The 20,746-nt window shown below is 49.8% G+C and overlaps 1 protein-coding gene across 5 annotated transcripts in view; it reads left to right on the forward strand.

Annotated features, from left to right (window-relative positions):
- Ccdc57 (coiled-coil domain containing 57) overlaps positions 1-19,945 on the forward strand; it is a 114,519-nt gene extending 94,574 nt beyond the window's left edge. For all 5 annotated transcript variants that reach the window (XM_023699207.1, XM_023699211.1, XM_023699210.1 and 2 more), the window contains one exon: positions 19,556-19,945. In XM_023699207.1, the coding sequence (XP_023554975.1) occupies positions 19,556-19,764 (209 nt within the window). In that variant the 3' untranslated portion in view covers positions 19,765-19,945. The remainder of the gene's footprint in view (positions 1-19,555) is intronic.
- Positions 19,946-20,746: the final 801 nt, after the last annotated feature.

Here is a 20,746-nt window from a genome sequence, read left to right on the forward strand (position 1 = left end):
TGGCGTGTGGTGCTGGGGGATTGAACTGCAGTCCCTGTGCTTTGCCAAGCTTGTTTCAAGTAGGTGCTTTAGACCACTGAGCCATCTCTCCAGCCCATAGGCAGGCTTTGTAAGGAAGCCAAAGGTGTATTTTCATATTTATAGCCATAAAGTATGTTGGGCAATGTAACTGACAAAATGTAGCCTTCCAGAAATCAACATCAAAAGAAGCAAGGCTGACACAAGACAGTTACTAAAAAAACAGGTCCCGCCTCCTCCCAGTACTACCTGTTGGGCACAGCAGTTTGCTTGTCCTGGAGCCGCTCAGCAAAGGCAGGGTGGGGTCAGTTTGCACAGGCCCTTTCCTTGCCTGTCAACTGTGCTAAGCCTCGCTCCAGTCAGAATGAGGGACTCAGCAGCAACCCATTCAGCATGCAGAAGCAGACTGGAGTATTTGCAAATGGTTGGAAGGGAGCTAATCTTGGGTGTAAGGTAAGAAATTACAAGTTGTTTTTTTTTTGTTTGTTTGTTTGTTTTTTGCGGAACCGGGGATTGAACTCAGGCCCTTGCGCTTGCCAGGGAAGCGCTTATTCCACTGAGCCATCTCCCCAGCCCCGAAATTGCAAGTTTTTAAGATAAGTACTTTTACCCCCAAAATGATCCAGGCTAACAGTGGCACATGCCTGTAATTCCAGCTACTCAGGAGGATAAGAGGTAGGTGAGTTCCAAGCCAGCCTGGGCAATTTAGTGAGACCCTATCTCGGAAGAAAATAAGGTCAACCGTAGTAATGTACATCTATAATCCTGGTATTCTGGAACACTGTGGCAGGAAGATTGCAAGTTTGAGCCCAGTTTGGGCAAATTAGCAACTTAGCAAGACCCTGTCTCACAGTAAAAATATGATACATAAAAAGGATTGAAGACCAAACATGGTGGCACATGCCTATAGTCCCAGCACTTGGGAGGCTGAGGAAGGAGGATCACTGTCAGTTTGAGGCCAACCTCAACCAGATAGTGTAAGGCCAGCCTGAACTACATAGACAGATTCTGTTGAAAAAAAAAAAGGCTTGGAGCTGTAGCTTAGTGTGAAGGCCCTTGGTTCAATCTTTAGTAATAGTATTATTAAAACTAATTGTTATTAGGGGCTGGGGAGATAGCTCAGTAGAATAAGCACTTGCCTGGCAAGCACAAGGGCCTGAGTTCAATCCTTAGTTCCACCAAAAAAAAAAAAGAAAAGAAAAAAAATAATTATTAATAAAAGAGCCAGAGACATAGCTCAAAGTGGAAGTAGGATCTTCAGCAAAAGACACTATCATCTGGTAGCCGGGGAGATGGCTCAGTAGAATAAGGGCCTGAGTTCAATCCCTGGTTCAACAAAAAAAAAAACAAAACACTTGCATCAGAACAGCTCATGCATCTATGGGCCACAGGCCCCAGCCAGGGCTTCAGGGCCTCGTTCACCAAGAAACCAGTCAAAGTCTGAGCTGTTCCACCTTCTGTGGGTGCACATTGTTGATACTCAGACATCTATAGCAGAGTCAGAACCCCATACACCAGGACTGCTTCCCTGGAGCAAGGGGCTCCACGCCCAGCCTGGTCATACTTGATACCCCCTGGGGGCCTGAGATAACATGTGCACAGGCCTTAGGTGAAAGCAGGCCTTTCCTCTGGCCTCCCCTTCCCCGGTCTGCTGTGGTCCCTGGCCAACTTCACCAGGCATGCCTTAGCACAGCACATATCCGTGCTTCTGTACACATGACCTCTCTCAGTTGAACTTCACTGGGTGGCCTGCTTCTTTCTCCGTCTGTGTGTGGCCCCACGGGGCTGGCCTGTCTTCTCTGCAGTTCACGAGCACTGCGCACCTTGTCGTGACCATCCCCAGGTTGTATATGCACTGCTGGTCACCTGTGCTCCAGGCGGTGCTGCCCCTGTGCGTGTGGTGTGCTCGTGGGAATCTGCAGTGGATAACTATCTAGAAGGGAAATAGCTAGGTCAAAGTGTGGGTAGCCTGTTACAGAAATGTTACCAAATTGTTCTCAGAGCTGGCCAGGTGCCTGCAGCTGGCTGGGGCAGAGGCACCTTTCTTCACCCAGCTCTGGCAGGCAGACTTCCCAAATGGTTTCTTACTTTTTGGTTTTTGGACAATCTGCTCCTTTCACAGGTGACTAAGAGAGCTAGAAATGTAGGAAAGTGGGTTCTCTGTAACTTCTAAAGCTTATCCAGAGGAGGGAAGTTACATTCTGAAAGGGAAGGGCCCTTTGCCACACTCCCCCTTGTGCTGGGGGGCTCTGTGAGGACCACCAAAGTCTGGGTCTGGGGGATGCCCACTTCAGTCTCAAGCCCACAGAGTCCCGGGTCTCTGTTTTCTCCAGGAACAGAAAGACTTGCTTGCTCCTCCCACGGGGCCAGGAAGGAGCAGCCCTGCAGGTGTCAAAGCCTCCTGTGGCCGGCTACCCACCTGCCTGGAAAGTGCTTCAATCCACTTTCAAGTGGAAACTTTGGACAGGCCCCCAGGCCAACCTGCAGTGTGAAGATAGAGCCCTATCTCCCTAGAGCTCCAGAAGGGACATGTGGGACAGAGTAGGCATGGGCAGGAGGGCACAGGTCCTGGGGCCAGAGGGTCCTGGGAACCTCTGTGGAGGGTGGGTCTGCACCAGACCAGGCAGTGGGAGAGGGACCCAGCCTGGGCCTGCCCAGCAATCTCTTGCTCCAGAGGCTACGGTAGGCCTGAGCCCTGTCAGAACAGGAGGGGAGCGCAGCTTCTCCCATGGAAGCTCTGCCCAGAGCTAGCCAACAGAGGCCCAGGATTAGGAAAAAAGCAGGTTACAGTGTAAATGTTGAATTTTTAAAAATTTGTTCTTTCAAAAATTAAACTAGTTTTTCCTAAAATTTTGCAATTTTGCTTTCATTAAGTTTGCACCAAGCCAGGCATGGTGGAAATGCCTGTAGTCACAGCACTTGGGAAGCTGAGGCAGACAAATCCCAACTTCAGGCCCAGCCTGGGCAGCATCTGAGACTTCGTCTCACTAAAACCAAAAGTACGAAATCCTTGGGTTCCACCAGACCTGAGGGGAGGTTTGCATACAGTGTAAAGATAGAGCCCTATCTGCTGCTGGCCTAAAGTCTCTGTAAAAACCCCGCTTACACAATGAGAACCTTCCTATGCAGATTCATGTGGCCACTCTGCTGCCAGCCTTCTCTTATCTGATGGTCTAGGGGTTAAAGCAGAACAGAACAGCCACCACCAAGCTGACACCCTGACTGAGAGTCCCCTGTCCAGGGTCATGCGGCCCAGCTGCTGTGTACCTGTGCTCCTACTGGCTCTGTGTGTCGTCTACCTCTCAGAAAGTTAGGGTCTGAGTCAGCCGTGACCTCAGACCCAAGCAGCAGAGGACACAGTGGCAGGTGGGTGGCCCTCCACGAGAGGTTTTGACAACCATGGGGCTGCTTCTTCCTCACCATGTGTGGGAGGAGCAAGCAGGTCTTTTGTTGCTAGAGAAAAGAGACTTCTTTATAAAATGTTACACTTTTAGATATCAGTAGTTAATCAAGCCAAGATGTGGGTCAGAAAAGCTGTTTGTAGGCTCCCGGCACTGGTACTGTGTGGAGTCCTGGAGTGGCTTTAAACAGCTGGCAACACCTATTGGTCCCGAGCGCAGCTCCTGGCAAAAAAGTGATGGTGAGTGGGAGGTTCCCACCCCAGTAGAGTCTGGCAGAGGATTAGCCAGCACCGGTACATCAGAACTGGCACCCAAAGGCCCAGCCCCAAGCCGTGCCTACTTCCTCCACATGGGTGCTGCACCCTAAGCAAATCTAGGGCCCAATGACAGGATGTGCAGGGATCTTGAAGCACAACACGCAACATGAAAAAGCTTTAAAAGGAGCCGGGCATGGTGGTGCACACCTGTCATCCCAGCACTTGGGGACTGAGGCAGGAGGACTGAGGCCAGCCTGGACTGCACAGTGAGACGCCCATCTCAGAACAGACAGGAAAAGCTTTTAACTGTGAAGGAAGAGAAAATGGGAAAGGGAAGACCAGAGGGAAAGAGCAGAGTGGAAGGCAAGACCTGCTGGTAGTGGGAGCAGGGCAGGAAGGGGCTGCTGGCTGGCTGGAGGCTATTTTAACAATGGGCCATGAGTATGGTAGTTTCTGAGATTTTCCTCTTATGTTTTAGGGGATTTCCTCCCTGTGTAGGATGTGGATTTGAGGCAGTCTTCGCCCTGAGACTTTACAGTGGCCCCTGATGTTGGGGCCATAAGGCTACGGGAGGATCATAAGTTTGAGCCCAGCCTGGACAAGTTAGTGATTTAGACACAGTGATGCCCTGTCTCAGAATTTAAAAAAAAAAGGGGGGGGGGCAGGGATGTAGCACAGTGCAAAAGTCTTAGTTTCAATCTCCAGTATTATTCTTATAAGACAAACACCCAACAGCAAAAACGCTAGGAAAAAGGAAAGACATTTTATATATTCCAAAGTGTTTGTGACCAGCCACTCCGATCCTGCTGTTCTTTGCTCCCTTAGAAACACTGGAGGCATCCAGGCATGGTGTTGCATACGCACAGAGAGGCTGAGACAGGAGGATCGCAAGTTCAAGAAAGCCCAGCCTAGGCAGTTGAGTGAGACTGTCTCAAGATAAAAAATAAAATTAGAAGTGGTATTAATAGCATGCAGCTAATATTCAGGAGAATGAGGCATGAGATTCACCATGAGTCTAAGGCTAGCCTGACTACATAGTTGAATTTAAAGCCAACCAGAACTATAAAATGAGACCCTGTTTCAAAAAATAAAAAAGAACTGGGGGTACAGGTCAATTCAGAGAGGCCCTAGGTTCAGGACTGGGGACATAGCTCAGCGGCACAGCACCGGCCTGGCAAGTGCAAGGTTGATTCCCAGTACAAAAACAAAAGAACAAAACAGGGCTGGAAAGATAGCTCAGCGGTCTAAGCACCTGCCTAGCAAGTACAAGGACCCAGGTTCTATTCCCCGTATCACAGGCTGTGCGGCCCCTCTTGAGCTGGCTAGGGAAACCGGGTGTGGTGGCACACACCTATAATCCCAGCACTAGGGAGGTTGAGACAGGAGGGTCATTACAGTCCAAGCTGCATAGCAAAACCCTGTACCAAATAAATAGATAGATAAAGAAATATAAAACCCCGGAAATTTATTTAGGGCCAGGGAGATAGCTCAGTGGCATGAGCACCTTCCTGGCAAATGTAGGGCCCTAAGTTTGATCCCCAGTACAAAATACATGTATTGGGGACTAAGCCAGGAGGATATTAGAGGCCCTAGATTTAATCCAAAGTACTTGGGTGGAGAGCCGCATAATCCCCATCCATTGCCCCCATGAAGGTCTTGCCCTATTTCATAAGGACCCCAGCTCATCCAGCCAGTTCTGGTGTCAGATGTCACAGCAGTCTCCTGGCCCTTGCTTAATGGGCTTGCTTTGGACCAGTATCATTTAAGACAGTGCTCTGAGACCAGGTCTTGGACCATACTGGGCCCCAGAGACATAAAAACAGCCCACAGGAGTCTTAGCCTCATTTTCTCCACACACAGGCCATATCGACACCCCCCAGTATCAAAGGACAAGATCACAAAGATCCAGGATAAAGATTTTGATCAGAACTGGGTGTGCACCTCAGGCCCAGCCTCCCAGCACACTCTCCCAGACAGACAGTCTCGGGGGTGGGACAAAGGATCAAGATGTGATCAAAGTGTCCAATGAAGAGGCCAGTTTCATGCATGGAAGAGCTGAGGAAAGCAGGAGGGAGAAACAGAGGTACTGGGCTTTCAGGGACCTTCCTGGTCAGAGGTGGGACAGGAAGAGTCAGGTCCTTCTTCCCTGACAGGATTGAGACCTGGGGAGCTTCATCACCATGCAAATTGGGGCCATCCTCTGTGGGCATTAGGCTGTTGCCTCTCTGACCTTTGTTCCTGGAGGCCCAATGTACAGCTGTGGTCAGTGTGGGGACACATGGTGTGAGAGCCACCATTTTGGTGTTCAGCCCGGACTGTGGGGCCAGGACAGGAGCCTTGTCCACAATAGTGGCCTGTTGTGATCTGGCTGAACACCACTAAGACCCTGCCACTGCCACCTGGCCTCTAGGGACACTTGTGAAACCCTGGGCTGAGCTCAGGAGAGCAGGGTAGTTGGTAATGAGTGAATGGTGACGTATTTTGTGACAAGGAACAGGTGAAAATCACACCGGAAAATCATACGGGATGGGTGGCCACAAAGAGCAGTTTGTGCCTCTGCTGTAAGCGGATCTGGAACATTGAGTCCTGTGCTGCCCTTCCAGAGGGCTCCCTTCAGGTCAGAAGCCTGTGCTGGAAGGTGACACAGAGTCCTGGTGGCCTCATTGACATGGACAGGTAGTGAAAAGCCTCAGGACAACTTCAGGGAAGAGGAGAGCTGGCTGCACTCCAGGAGCCAGGCACAGAGACCCCCTGGCATAGGACTTGTGCAGACTAGGGCACCCCGTATGCCTGCAGGTGTCTGTGTCCTGCTGTGCCCAGAAAAAGGCCTTCTCGAGTCTGCTGTTCCTGGCCTGCAGCAGCTTCTGTGACCACAGTTGAAGCCCTCTGGGAGTTGAGTGCTGGGCCCAGAGAGGGCGCCATGTCCTGTGCAGGTGAGCTCACTTCTGCTGCATGAGACCTCCTAGGTCTGCAGCCCCATGCCTTTGAGAAGGGGACATTCAAGTGGGTCCCCATTAGCTCCTGAGAGTTATGGCCACTCAGGAAAGTAACTTCTGTTGAAGTGACTTTTAAAACAAAGCAAATACATTAAGAAATAATCCAGTCGGTTGGCTTTTCAGTGGTGTTTATTCTAAGGCTGCAGAGTGGCTCATACCCACTTCTGCCTCTGCCAAGGTGTGGTTATAAGGATCAGGCTTCAGCGTCTCCTATATACAAGCAGAAAACTGCACCAGAGAATCCAGTGTCATCCACCTCTGCCTGCAGGTTGGCTACTCGAAAGAGTACCCAGAGTCTTCCTGGGGCTTCTCTGAGGCTCCTTTTCAGGGTTGTTTATTTGCAGTACCAGAACAGAACCTAGGGTTTTTACACTGAGCTATGTCCCAATCCTTTTTTAAATATTTGCCCAGGTTAGGCTCAAATATATGATCCTCCTGCCTCTGCCTCCCAGAGTGTTGGATGATAGGCATGCGCCAGTACTCTTGGCTGAGGAACTTTCTGAGTTCTTCTCTATCTCCTAAATGCCAGCCCACACTTGTACAGAATGAAACTCCACAATGAACAGAGCCTGATGGCATACACCTATGACCTGAGTGCTTGAGAGGCTGAGTCTCGAGGATCACAAGTTCAAGGCCAGCCTGGACAACTTAGCAAGACTCTCAAAAATAAAAATGCTAGGTAGCAGCTCTATGCAAAGGCCCTAGGTTCAAGCCATGGTACCACCACCATCAAAAGAAAACAAAATTTATAAGAGACAATTTTGAGGGTTGTTTCTTTTTGTAGATTAGATTGGCCTTAAACTTGAGTTTCTTCAGCCTACCAGTCACTAGAATCATAGGTGTATGTTACAATGTAGGTGAGACCACTTATGGACTAAGCTCCTGCACTGGCCCCAGCTGACCAGGTTACAGGACACTCACAATAGAGCCACTAAGCAGGAGTCCTGCACTGAATCTAAACTTTACCTGTCCTACCTGCAGTCAGGATTAGAGAAATAACAGCTGCGTGTCCCAAACAAGCCAGTTTCCCTTGGCAGATAATAAAGTTACCTCTGCCCTAATCCTTTCATAAAAGTTAACCTAAGGTAACCCCTTGTTAACCAATCAGTTCTTTTTCTGTTTTGTTTTGTTTTGTTTGACTCCATGTCCCCATCTTACAAGGAAAGTAACTTGGAAGTGACTGACCTTTTTTGTTTTGTTTCTGTTTTTTTCTTGATCTCTTTCATCTGTAAAACCAACTCACCTGCTGTGCCCATTGCAACACTCAGCTTATTTTATGGGATGGCAGATGGCCAGTCAGGATGGGCAAGCTGTATTATGACTCCCCCTGCCCCCACCCCATCCTTGACCTCTTTCCTGTGGTGCCCACGAGCTTCCCTAAGAAATATCATGTGCTGGCTAGGACACAGATCTTTTCTTTTCTTTTCTTTTTTTTTTTTTTTCTTGAGACAGGGACTCTATGCACTATGCAATTCAGGCTCCCTTGAACTCACAGTGTGTCCTCCTGTCTCAGCCTCCCTCCGCAACCCCCAGCGCTGGAACTATCGGGTGCGCCACCAGGCCTGGATCAATTTAAAGGACTGAAATATGTTTCCTGACTACAGAGGAATTTAATTAGAAATCAGTACAAAGATTCTAAAAAAAGCTCCAAATATTTTCCAAATAAAATACTTCTAAATAGGCCAGGTGTGGTCACACACTCCTGTAATCCCGGCATTTGGGAGGCTGAGGTGGGAGGGTCACTGCAAGGTCAAAGCCAGCCTGTGTTCCATGATGAATTCAAGGCCAGCCTGCAGTACAGAGTGAGACCCTGACTCAGGTAGATAGGTAAATAAATAGCAGTAATTTACATTTCTACTTTAGGGAGTCAGAAAAATAACAAATTCCTAAGTCCCAAGATTTAAGAATTAAATAAGAAAACTAATACAGGACAGCAATGAAGTTGGAATCTGATTCATTGAAAAAAGAAGTCAGTGAGACTGACACATCTAACTAGTTTAAGATAAACATCAAACTGAAAACCTGAGAAGATACACATCAGAATAAGCTGTTTATCTGCCCAATTTGGTGGCACATCTGTAACCGCACATTTTATGAGGCTGAGGCAGACTGTCCTAGCAAAACCCTGTGTGAAGGTGCTGGGTTCAATTCCCGTACTATAAAATAGTAAATAATCCAAAACCAAGCTGACCCATGGCAAGGTAACGTGCTCCGTTACTGTTACCCGGCTACCAAGCTCAAGGGTCCACAGCTCTGGGATGAAGCTGGAAGCCGAAGCGGAGGCTTGGGGAGTGGAGGAGAAAGAAGGCCGGCTCCTGGGCTCCCTTGAGGCCCCAGAGGGTGACCCCACTGCCCCTAGATCAGGGCTCCTCACAGATAAGCGGCCACAGGAATTGCTCAACTGTTTTGTAGGCACTGTAACGGGTAGCTGTGTGGACATAGTGAGACTCGGGCTTTCAACCCAGTTCTTCAAATGTAGAGTTTACTGGAAACTGGGCCTTCAGGGGAAAAAAAAAAAAAAAGTTACTTTGGATTTTAGATTTCTCAGAACTCAGGAGCTTGGTAGGGAGGGGCTGCACTCCCTGTTGTGGAGAAGTTCTAGTTTAACAAATGTTCTGATTTTAATTCTTACCCATGTGGCCAGTTATCCACCCTGTCTCAGGCCTTTCCCCTCACTCATAAACCAAGAAAATAAAATGTTTTCTGCCCCTAAACATCAGAAACAATAGGGAGGCCCTTGCTAAGGGTCCTATGCAAAGATGATAAGCACCAGATGTGGTGATGCACACCTGTAATCCTAGCACTCAGAAGGCTGAGTCGGGAGGATCTCCTCAAGTTTACCACCAGCCTAAGTAGGCTTCATGGTGAGTTCAAAACCAGCCTGCACTACATAGCCAGACCCTGTCTCAAAAAACAAAATACCCAGTGAATCAGATTGTTGGCAATACCCAAACACTAGCAGGAGCAATGGAGCACCAGGAAACTTTCCTGGCAAAAGACAGGCCCACAGGGGCTGTCCCCAGACTCACCCTTGTGTTCGCAGTCTTAGAGGGGGCACAACCTTTAAGAATTTTCTTTTTTTTCAGAATTGGGAATTGAACTCAGACCCTTGCGCTTGCCAGGGAAGCACTTATTCTACAGAGTCATCTCCCCGGCCCCAAGAACTTTCAATCATAACAGCGCACTGTGGCAGAGTGCGATAGGTTCGCTGCCTCCGTGCTAGGTTTGTCACAGCAAAATTGGGGAGCCAATACAGAGAAGAGAGTGGCCATGGGCAGGGCACGGGTGCCACAGATTCTTACAGATGCTTGGGTTTCCCGTCAAGTCGCTGGAGGCTTCTTAATTATTCTCCTTGGTGGCACTTAAGGGACACCTGGGAGGTCATTACTGCAATGCCCATCTCCCCAGGATCCCGAGCTGCTGGGGAGCCCTGGGGAACAGGAAACGGAGGCGGAGAGCTGCTGCTGCCTTGCTCTTCCATCCAGGTCTGCTCAGTTTTATTTCTTTGAGTTTTTATGCTACTGAGGAATAAATTCAGGGATGTTCTACCACTGGGATATAGTCTCAGCATCTTTTTGCACTTTTTTAAAATTTTAGTATTGTCTCAGCTCAAATTTGCAGTTCTCCTGCCTCAGCTTCTCAAAGTGCTGGGTTTACAGGTAGGCCCCACCTCACCCAGCATTTTGTTTTGTCGATCTAGGGTCTCCATGTGTAGCCCCTACTGGCCTCAAACCCTATGTCCTCCTGCCTTAGCCTCTCAAGTACTGGGGTTACAAGCATGACTCACTATGCCCTGCTGAGGTTTTGTTAAAAGATACAGTTCCTCAACTTAAAAAAAAAAGAAAAAGAAAAAGAAAAATGTGTAGAACAACCTACTTCAGTTTTCTGAATTCATGAAGCTATCTGGTGTCTGGAGGACTTGGCCAATGCCACATCCTGTGTGAGAAGTGCACTGGGCTGTTCTCTGCTGAGGGTCTTGTTGGTGACAGAAGCAGCAGCAGAAACCAGATGTCTCCAAGTTGGGCTAGACACTCTGCAGGGGAAAGCTTTATCCCTTTAAATAAAAGTTTGTGAAATGGGCAGCAGGCCAGCTTAAAGTTGTCTGGCTGGTTTCAGAATTTTTTTTCCATAACTTTATTGAGAAACAAATAGCAGTGAGACAGTTTCAAATCAAATTGGTGGGACAGTTTCAATAATTAACACATTGCATACTGTCTTCCTAGTGGTTATTTGCTGTACAAGAGGCGGACATGATATCCTATTTACAAACACTATTAGAACAGATCCCTCTATTCATTAAGAGAATGTAACTATATATCTATCCTAACCTTTTGAACAGACAGATACAAAATGGACATTCATCTGTATCCCCTTTTTTGTTTAGTTCCATCATTTGGTTCCAAAATTTTTAAGGTATTGACTAGAACCTCACAGCTTCTGTGGAGAAATGCAGTACTCTGGATTGTGGGCGTGACTCACTGTACTACATACTCCTGTAGTTTGTAGGCAGATCTGTCCACAGTGCAGGGCCTGCATTCATTGAACCTGTGATTCTCTCCCGCACTAAGTGGATGAGCACACTGTCCCGTCCACTTCTCATACTCCCATCACTCAAGCTCCCAGCCTGCACTCTAGCACCATGGCAACAAGAGAGGAGACAGTGGCCATCCTGTCTTGTTCCCTGCCTTGCAGGGGATTAGGCTAGAGTTTCTCCACTCCCTGGGATGATTGCTCTGTGATCTCTCAATGGAACCTTTATCGAATGAAGAAATCCTCTTGGCTGGGGTGCAGAACAGCGTGAAGCATGTGCCTTGCATGCACAAGCCCCTGGCCCATCCCCTGTGCCAAAAGGAAAAAAGAAAAAATTATTACCAAGAGGTTTCCTCATAGGCAGGTGTTCTCTGTGTTAAAATGACCACACACTATTTCTTCTTTTCATGCAACAATAGATGGGAGACATGAGGGCAGACCAATGCTGGGCCAGGCCGCAGTGCCCAGTGAATGTCACATGATAAGGGGATGTTTTTTGAATACTAATTGTATTGATTTGCTTATGTTTTATTTTATTTTATTTTTTAATGTATTTGGTACAGGGTCTCACTGCGCAGCTCAGACTCCTAGTGATCCTCCTGTTTTCAGCCTCCCCAGTGCTGGGATTACAGGTGAGTGCCACCACACTCCGTCTTGTTAGCTCAGTGTGCCTGAGGAAGGGGCCGACGCAGCATGTGTGCTTATGTTTTATGCAGGCAGCTATCTATAAGCTGAATACCCTCATAATTTTTTTCTTGTGTTCTTATCTGGCTTAGAAAGGAAGACAACTTTATAAAATGAACTGGGCAAAAAAAAAAAACCAAAAAACAAAACCAGAGGCCGGGGAGATAGCTCAGTGGAATAAGCACTTGCCTGGCAAGCGAAAGGACCTGAGTTCAATCCCTGGTTCTGCAAAAAAAAATAAAATAAAATGAACTGGGCAGCTTTTACGTTTTCTAATTTGTTGAATCATTTAAGTAAGATTGGAAATGAGTTGATGCTTATAAACATAGTTTGCTTGAAGACTCAGTAGAAGCCTGTACTCAGCTTGTGTTTTCTAGAGGATTCTATGTTGATTTCTATTCAAGTTTCCTGCGTCATTACATGATGACAGATGTGGTGGTACAGGCTTTTAATGTTAGTACTTGGGAGGCTGAGGCAGGATAGACCTGGGAGATCAAGGACAGCCTAAACTACATAATGAGACCCTGTCTCCAAAACAACAAAAAGGTTCTCCCTACATAGCTCTGGCTGGCCTCAAACTTATCATCCTCCTGACTCAGCCTCCCAAGTAGCTCGGATTGCAGTCTCGTACGAGGGCACCCAGCTTGAATTGCTCTTCATTGCATTCACTTTGCCATCTTCTGTCACCCAGCTACCTCCCCTGGGGCACGCATCTGCCATCCCTTTCTCCTGAAGGTTTTGGCAGAGGCCAGACCTCCCTGTTTCTTCAGCAGCTATCTGGGTTCTATGTATCTTGCGCATGCTTGTTCTTGGAGCTCCCTGTCCTCGACCTTAGCCTTAGTGCTGTGACTTTTCCAGTTCTTCTTCCTTCAATTTGTCCTGTTGCTTTTCTTCAACTTCCCACACTGGAGCTGTCTAAACCTTTCACCACTAATGTTTCTGGATTTAACCAAAAAGTGTTCAGAACTCAGGGCAAACCTAATCAAAGAATGGTTCCGAAGCAGAGGGGCTTTGGGCCGGTGCTGGTGTTCCTGCCCTTGCTGTGCATGGACACCTGTTCCAGGCCTGACCTGTGGCATCTAGTACTGGGCAAGGCAGTGTCCTGCGTCCTCCTGAAGGTCAGATAGCTCAAAGGACTCATCCTGGAGGCTCTGTGCCATTTGCCTGTGGCCTAGCTGGACAGCGGTCAGCAGGAGAGCCTGGGCCTTCAACCCTGGTCCCATATCAGCCGCTCCTTCCACACAGCACTGCTCTATGATGCATCCTGAAGCTGGACCTCAAAACTGCAGTTCTTGCCTCATTTTCAGTTTTTCTGTTATGTTTGTTTTTATTCCTAGAGATTGAACCTGGGGCCTTGGCACTGGGCTATATCCCCAGTCTTTTTTTTCTTTTTAATTTTGAGACACAGTTTGCTAAGTTGCTGAATTGCCAAGGTTGACCAGGTGTGGTGGTGCATGCCTGTAATCTCAGCCCTCAGGAGGCTGAAGCAGGAGAATCACTGCCAATTTGATGCCAGTGAGTTCAAAGCTAGCTTGAACCAAATAGCAAGCCCGAGGCTGGGAAGATGGCTCACTGGAATAAGCGTTTCCCTGGCAAGTGCAAGGGCCTGAGTTCAATCCCCGGTTCCACCAAAAAAATAAATAAAAAATAAAAAAAATAGCAAGACCAAAAAAAAAAAAATGCAAGACCTTGTCTCAATAACAATGATAGTATTAATAGTAATAATAATAAAATAAGAATAAAAAATCAATTGCCCAGGCTGGTCTTGAATTTAAGATCCACCTGCCTCAACTACCTTAACTCACAAATTATTTCCCATTTCATTTTGCTACATTCTTAACTTTCCCTGGCATAAATAAGTTTTCTCCTGCTGTTTCACAATATTTTAACTTTGTCCTGTTGTCACATCCCCTGGCTCAGGCCAAGTCCACAGAGACTCACCACCCCTCTCTGCCCTCCTAACACTCCCACCCACTCCACCTCCTCCCCAAGGGTGGGGGGAGCAATGTTTGGAGCCCCTTGGTGGCTGTTTGTGCATTTTTCTTTTTTTGAGCCTGTGCACTTTTGACCCCCGCCCCCAATTCTATCTCTTCTCCCAATTTCAGAACTTGCTGCACAAGGGTTTTTCGAAACAATCTTGTTCTGTAGTTCAGGCTGGCCTTGAACTCACTGTGTAGCCTAAGTGGGCCTCAGACACAGCACTCCTCCTTCCTCAGCCTCCTGAGTGCTGGAATTACAGGTCTGCACCACCACACTTGGCCTAGGTATCTGGGGGTTCGTCCCCGAGGCAACTCAGTGGAAAGATGTACATAGAAGGACTCCAGGTGGAGTTCAGCCTTACCCAAATCCTGCCCTTGTCATTAGCCTCTAAACCTGCCATCTACCAGAGCAGCACAGCAGCCACAGTGGAGTGTCACACTCTCACACCCACACACACCTGCTGAGCAGACCCAGGCCTTTCGTCCCATCAGAAGCAGGAGCTGGCTCCTGTGAGACTGGCCTTGAGCACACTAGAGTCATTCTTCAGTAACACATCATACTCTCTGGTGACAGAGTGAGGAGGTGCTGGCTGTCCCAGCACATCTCAGGACGGGTGAGTCTGGCTGCTGCCCTGAGGGAGCTCATGCTCAATGAAGTGGGAAGGACAGTAGGAGATGTTTCTGGATATTGTGTGTTTAGTTCCTACAGACTGAAGTTTTTGCAATGCATACATGTGGCTCCACTGACATAAGTGAAAAATCGCCCAGCCAGGCACAGTGGTACATGCCTGTAGTCCCAGCCTGTGTAATTTAGCAACTTAGTGGAACTCTGTCTCAAATAAAGGGGTTGGGAATGTAACTCAGTACCAAGCCCCTGGGTTCAATCCCAAAAACCACAAAAGAGGGAAGGGAGAGAGGGAGAGAAGGAGAGAGGGAGGAAAAAAAAGGTGTGCGAGCCAGTAACCATTCTACCTGCAAGTGAAAAAAAATATACCATGCTAAGGAGCACTGAACCATCTCACAGAGGACCTGGGATCCCTGCAGAAGTGCAAGAACAGCCCAGATGCCCATGTAGGGTGCCTGTGTCTACAAGGTGGGAGAGATATCACGTGCCCCCATGTGTGTCCCCACATGAACAAGAACCAGGGAGAAGGGTAGGGATGGAGAGCAGGCCTTTCCCAAGAACAGCCCAGCCACCCTGGGGAAATGATGCATTTTCTGCTATGATCTTCATCCCTGTAGAAGAGCTGCTCCAGAAACATCTGTCCTGAGCATAGTGGGGCTGAGAGCAGCCAGGGCAGGAGGGGTGGCCTCCTCCAGGAGCCCATCTCCAGTCAGTATGTCTGTATCTTACCAAGCCAGAGGGAGTGTGGCCTTGGGCATGTACGCTCCCACCAGGCCTACATCGGGCCTCCTGCTGCCAGGCAGGTCCCCTCTTCCCTGCAGACCTAACTGTCTCCAAGTGGGCTGGAGCTGGTGTCTGCACACCATGCCCTCTGATCTGCCTGGGCTCTTCTGTACCTTGAGTCCCTGTGGTCTCCTGCCACTCCTTGCCTGAGGCTGCTGCTAGGCCAGAGGTGGCAGATAGGTGTGGAGAGCTAGGAGTTCTACTTCTAGTTCAGTGGCCTTTTCCCAGTCGTCCAGCACTGGCCACGTTCCCTGGCCACGTTCCCTGGCCTCCTGGACCCAAGCCTGCTGCCCAGTTGCAGTCTGCGGCTACCCTGCATGTGCCACAGGCATGCTGTCCTGCCTGACTCTGTCCAGAGGAGCAGGGCCAGCCTGTGGGGTCCAAAGGGTCAGTAGTCATACCTCTGAAGGGTGATCTCAGAGGAAGCCTGTGGCCTGGCCATGGCAAGTTGAGCAGTCCAGGGGAATGTGCGTCACTTTGTCACAGCTGTCCTCAGCCAAGAGGCAGAGAGTCACCCCTGATGCCACAGCCCAGCCATCCCCAAGTCCTGACCACTCCAACAAGCCCAGGCCTGCTCTTCTGTGGGCCCAGATACTTGGTGAGCTTTGGCAGCCACTGTAGCAGGCCCTTCTTCATGGGTAGAAGTGACCGGGCTCTCTGCAGCTATCCCAGATGCTCACCCATGCACACACTTGGTGCAGAGTCCAGCATTGGCCTTTTTTTTTTTTTTTTTTTTTTTTTTTTTTTTTTTGCGGAACCGGGGATTGAACTCAGGCCCTTGCGCTTGCCAGGGAAGCGCTTATTCCACTGAGCCATCTCCCCGACCCCTAGAGTCCAGCATTGGGAGATCAGCTCCCAGCCTGGCTGGTGGCTTTGATCTTCGTGGGTATCTAGGGGCTGGCTGCTGCCCAGACCAAGGCCCCCTACACTCTCCCCACAGCCCAGTCCTGCTATTGCCCAGCCAGCCTGCGCAGAGGGCAAGTCAGGTGAGGTCACTGAAGCTAGGGATGGAGGCATTTTCTGCCTTTGACACACTCAGGTGCTCTTGCCATAGCTTCCCAGCCCAGGCTGTCACATGCTTGCTGCCTGAGAGGTGGGCACGGTGGGTGCGGGAACCCAACCCATGTCCCTCCACCAGAAGCTTCTTCCAGAGGTAGTGTTGGGCAGGGGATGTTGATGCAGACATGGGGGTGCAGGTTATCACTTTGTGAACACCTCAGGCATAGAGTCCCTTGGAGCTTGCAACTTTTAGAGACTCAGGATTGGGGCTATAGGACAAGATCATGTCCACTGTCCACATCAACCATTTGGGTTGTGCTAAGGCTTGGACTATATTCTAGCAGTGGAAGGAAAGTTTGGAAGATATGAAGGTTGGAGTAATATAACTGAATTTATAAGCACTAATAAGAAGGTGTTTCCAAGCTGAGCATGGTGGCACCTGCCTGTGATCCCACAATCCAGGAAGCTGAGGCAAGAGGGTCACTGAATTCAAGACTCGCCTGGGCCACATAGGAGTTTAAGGCCAGCCTGTCTTTCTCAGAAGACTCTGTCTTTCTCAAAAAACCCAAATGAATGAATGAAAGAAAAAACAAAGTGTTTCTTAACATATGTGGTGGCCCAGCTGTTATCCCAGCACCTGTGAGAGACTGAGTCAGGAGGATCACAAGTTAGAATCCAATCTGGGCAATTTAGCAACTTAGTAAGACCCCATCTTAAGGTTTAAAAATGGAAAAAAAAAAAGGGGGGCTGGGAGCATATTTCAATGCAAAGGCCCTGTTTTCAATCCCCAGTACTGCTCATATAAAAAAGAAAAAAAATTTAAAGGCTAGGATGATCTGCCAGAGACCTCCTACTAGAGGAATGCTAAACTTGGGTGTGAATGAGGAGGGTCCGAGTGAACAGGCTGTGTAGGAGGAGAGGCAGAGGAGCCAGAGAGACTGAGAAGACTGGACCAGCTGAGGCCACAGTGAGCTCAGCAGGCCTTTGCTGTTGTTTTTTGCGGAACCGAGGATTGAACTCAGGCCCTTGCGCTTGCCAGGCAAGCACTTATTCTACAGAGCCATCTCCCCGGCCCCCTCAGCAGGCCTTTGGCATGTGTGCCCCAAGCCACAGCTTAAACTGAATCCTGAGATGCCCTGCCCTCCAACCCTGAGGCAGACAACATTGCTGTCAGCCCTTCCTGGAGCCCTCACAGCCCTGGCAGCCTTTACCCAGTGTTACCCAGCTGGCATTCATGCAGCGGCAGGAGGCTTAGGCAATGGCCCTGAGGCCTAGGCATAGCTTGAGGCAGAACCACTGAGGACCAGAAAGCTGGACCCTGGCACGGGCTGTCAGTGAGCAGAGCCCTTAGCATCCTAAAGGGAGACTGTGAGGCAGGCCCGCCTCCACCCAGATGTGATCAGCTCTTTTCCAAGGGACCATAAGATTTCCAGCCCAAAGAAGAGGCAGACACCATCTCATTGCAGACTCATTTAACATGAGAGGCCATGGAGGAGCTACAGCTGAGACCACCAAGTTCTGTCCCACTCCCTTGATCTGGAGACCCACAGCCTTAAGTATCTCCCTAGTCCAGAGACCAAGCAGATGGCAGGAGGCAGTGTGTAGGTCCTGTCATCAGCAAGGTGTGCATCCACATCATCTCCCCAAGGCCTGGGCAGCAGGCAGCACAGGTAGGTGAGCGATGACAGGCCAGCTGGCCAAGGTAGGGTTGGCCCTCACACCAGCACCAGGTGGGCACCCCTGGGCATGGGGTCGGCCAACAAACAAGACTAACACATACAACTCTGTTCCTTAAGGCTACTGTGCCCTACAACCTGGCACCTTGGTCCAAGGGTACTACAGGGAAAGGCTGAAAAGGAACCAGAGGCTACAAAGCAGGGTTTTCTCGGTTCCTCAGCCCGTTAGAGCTGTTTGCAGTCTAGCTATGCTGGGCCTGCTCTGGAGAAGGTGTGAGTTAGCTCAGCTCTGGGGGCTGCTTAGAAGCTACCTGCCTGGCTTTGGTCTTCCCTGCCCCTTTTTGTCCCAGATGGGTAGCATAAGACCTTTCCTTCAGCATCAGCTGGCCCCCAAGAGAGAATCCGGTGGCTCTGGCTGGCGCTTGTCTCTAAACTTACTTTTGCAAATAACCCCAGGCCTCATAGCACAAGGATTAAAGCAGGTAAAGCCCATGGGGTCCTTGTGTCATCCAGAGGATAGCCAGGGCCTTGTGTTTGAGGCAATCCCCAGTGTGGTGACACCAGGACCTGGTCAAAGAAGAGCCCAGTCTTAGGACACCCTGACCAGAGGGCAGTGCAGGGCAAAGGACTGCCTGGAGCAGTGTACAGGGACATCCAAGTCCCCCCTCCCCCCACCTACTCTAGCAGGTGCCTGAGGCTAAGGAGCACAGGGTCTGAGTGTGACCCTGACTAGCCTGCAGGACAGCAAAGCAGCAGCAGCCCAGGGTGGGAAGAGAGGTGCAAGCTGGGTGTTGTCCCAGAGCATGAAGCCAAAGACCCAATGGGCTCTTTCTATCCTGGGCCAGACTTCATACCTATGCATGGGTCTGGACAGCTTGGGGCTGGATGGCTGCTGCTGACTACTGCCCAGGTTGGCCCCCTGTCCAGTGCTCATCTTGGCCACCCTCAGCACTTCCCAGGGCCTCCAGATCCTTCTGTGGGCAGCAGTACCAGTCTGGGAGGAAAGGCAGACTCTATACATAGAGACTGGACAGACCACACGTCATCTTCAAGTGCGCCTTGTGTGTGACAGCTGAGAAGAGGCTCAAAGGCCCCCTCAGGCCAATTCTAAACTATACCTTCCCATGGATTGGTTGATTGATCAACTGATTTTTGCCACTGAGGGTTGAAGCCAAGGCCTTCTTTCTCCCAGTGAAGGGAAGAGCTAAATTCCCAGCCATTTAGTTTTTTTGTTTTGAGACAGGCTCTCTCCCAAGGTATAGGTTGCTCAGACTGGGTTGGAACTTGCTATCCTCCTGCCTCAGCTGCCTTTTGTCAGGTCCACGGGAGGCAGCAGTCAAGGCAGTTTCAGAGCCAGAGGTCCAAGTGTCCAGGAGAGGTGTGGGGCATCTGTGGACCTTACATCCACACAGATGGATTGTGCCCAGCCCTGGCCAGGATCCTAACACAGAAGCTGCCCTCGAGCAAGGCCGGGCAGTAGCTTCCATGAAGAAAGCAAGCAAGTGGTCCTGGTCTGAGCCATCCACACCTAGGACCCCAGCTTTGTGGGCCCATGACCACCCCTTTCTGCACTCCTGACAGTGTTCTGTCTGTCCTTTTTCCTGCAGAGTCCCTAGCACCTGCAACAGCCCACAGACACCCGGAAGCTGATAGGATCCCTATTAGGATGCCATTTCAGGAGAGCTTGGCTATTGAGGGCATGAAGATGGCGGCACAGTCAAGAACCAGACCCACCAGATCCTCCACTTCTCATTCTGTAAGACCTAAAAGCTGTCAGCCACGCCCCCGGATCCGCAACTACAACATGAAGGACTGACTTCTTTGGCCCCCAGACATAGTGGATCCACGAGGGCCAGGAGTTGGTATTGCGCTTTTCCTTCCACTTCAAGGATGGGTGCACACAGAGCATGCAGGGGGCATCAGGAGCTGAAAAGGAGGTTCCCAGATGCTGCTGAGATGGCCTCCTCAGAGGACCACAGAGCTATTAAAACCTCTCTGTCACATCTGCTGGGTACATTGTCTATTTCTCTTGCTTGGGAATGCCATCTCAGGTCTGCATGCCAGATTTTGGTCTGGCCTCTGTCACCTGCCTGTGTCACTGCCCACAGCCACCCATACACTGACTGGGTCATGACAGTGGCCTTCCCCAGAGCCCGGTGACATGGAGAGAAGAATGCCCCCCCACCTGCAAAGTGTGTCTTACACAGTGCCTTATGAAGGACCTCACTGAGAACCAGGCCTCCAGGTGGCTGTGCCCAGGTGCATTTGGCATGTTTGGGTGTTCACTAAGTACTGTAGATGGAAGTCACCCAGGAAAGGTCATCATAGGGCCTTCCATGCTTGTCCCCCATGAAGGACAACAGTAAAACATTTTACCATCTGGGTTCCCAGGGCAACTGCTGGGATGAAACACATGGGCACACTATCACTTCAAGTGTCACAGGAAACGCACTGACACTGCCCTACTAGAAAACTACATCATGATGCTCAGCCTGCCCCACTCCACACTCCCACAGATGTACCCCATTGGCCGTGAGGATGCTGTCAGGGGCCTGTCAACGCTTCCTCTCCCCAGAGCCCTTGCTTGGTCTTTTCTTCCCCAACATGCAGGGCCCAGGAAGGGTTTTCATCTCAACCTAAGTGCCCTCCCTCCAGTAGCATTTCCTCTTTCTGATCCAGCAGACAGCTGCTCTGGGAGCACCATGGGGTGGGGGCTGCCCCAGACCCTAACCTGTAATCCAGGTAAAATATGGATGGTGACATCTGTCTGCCAGCTCACAGCTGTGTGAGCCAGGCAG

This window comes from Octodon degus, unplaced genomic scaffold (genome assembly GCF_000260255.1).
Source record: "Octodon degus isolate 3935 unplaced genomic scaffold, OctDeg1.0 scaffold00112, whole genome shotgun sequence".
NCBI classification, from domain to species: Eukaryota; Metazoa; Chordata; class Mammalia; order Rodentia; family Octodontidae; genus Octodon; species Octodon degus.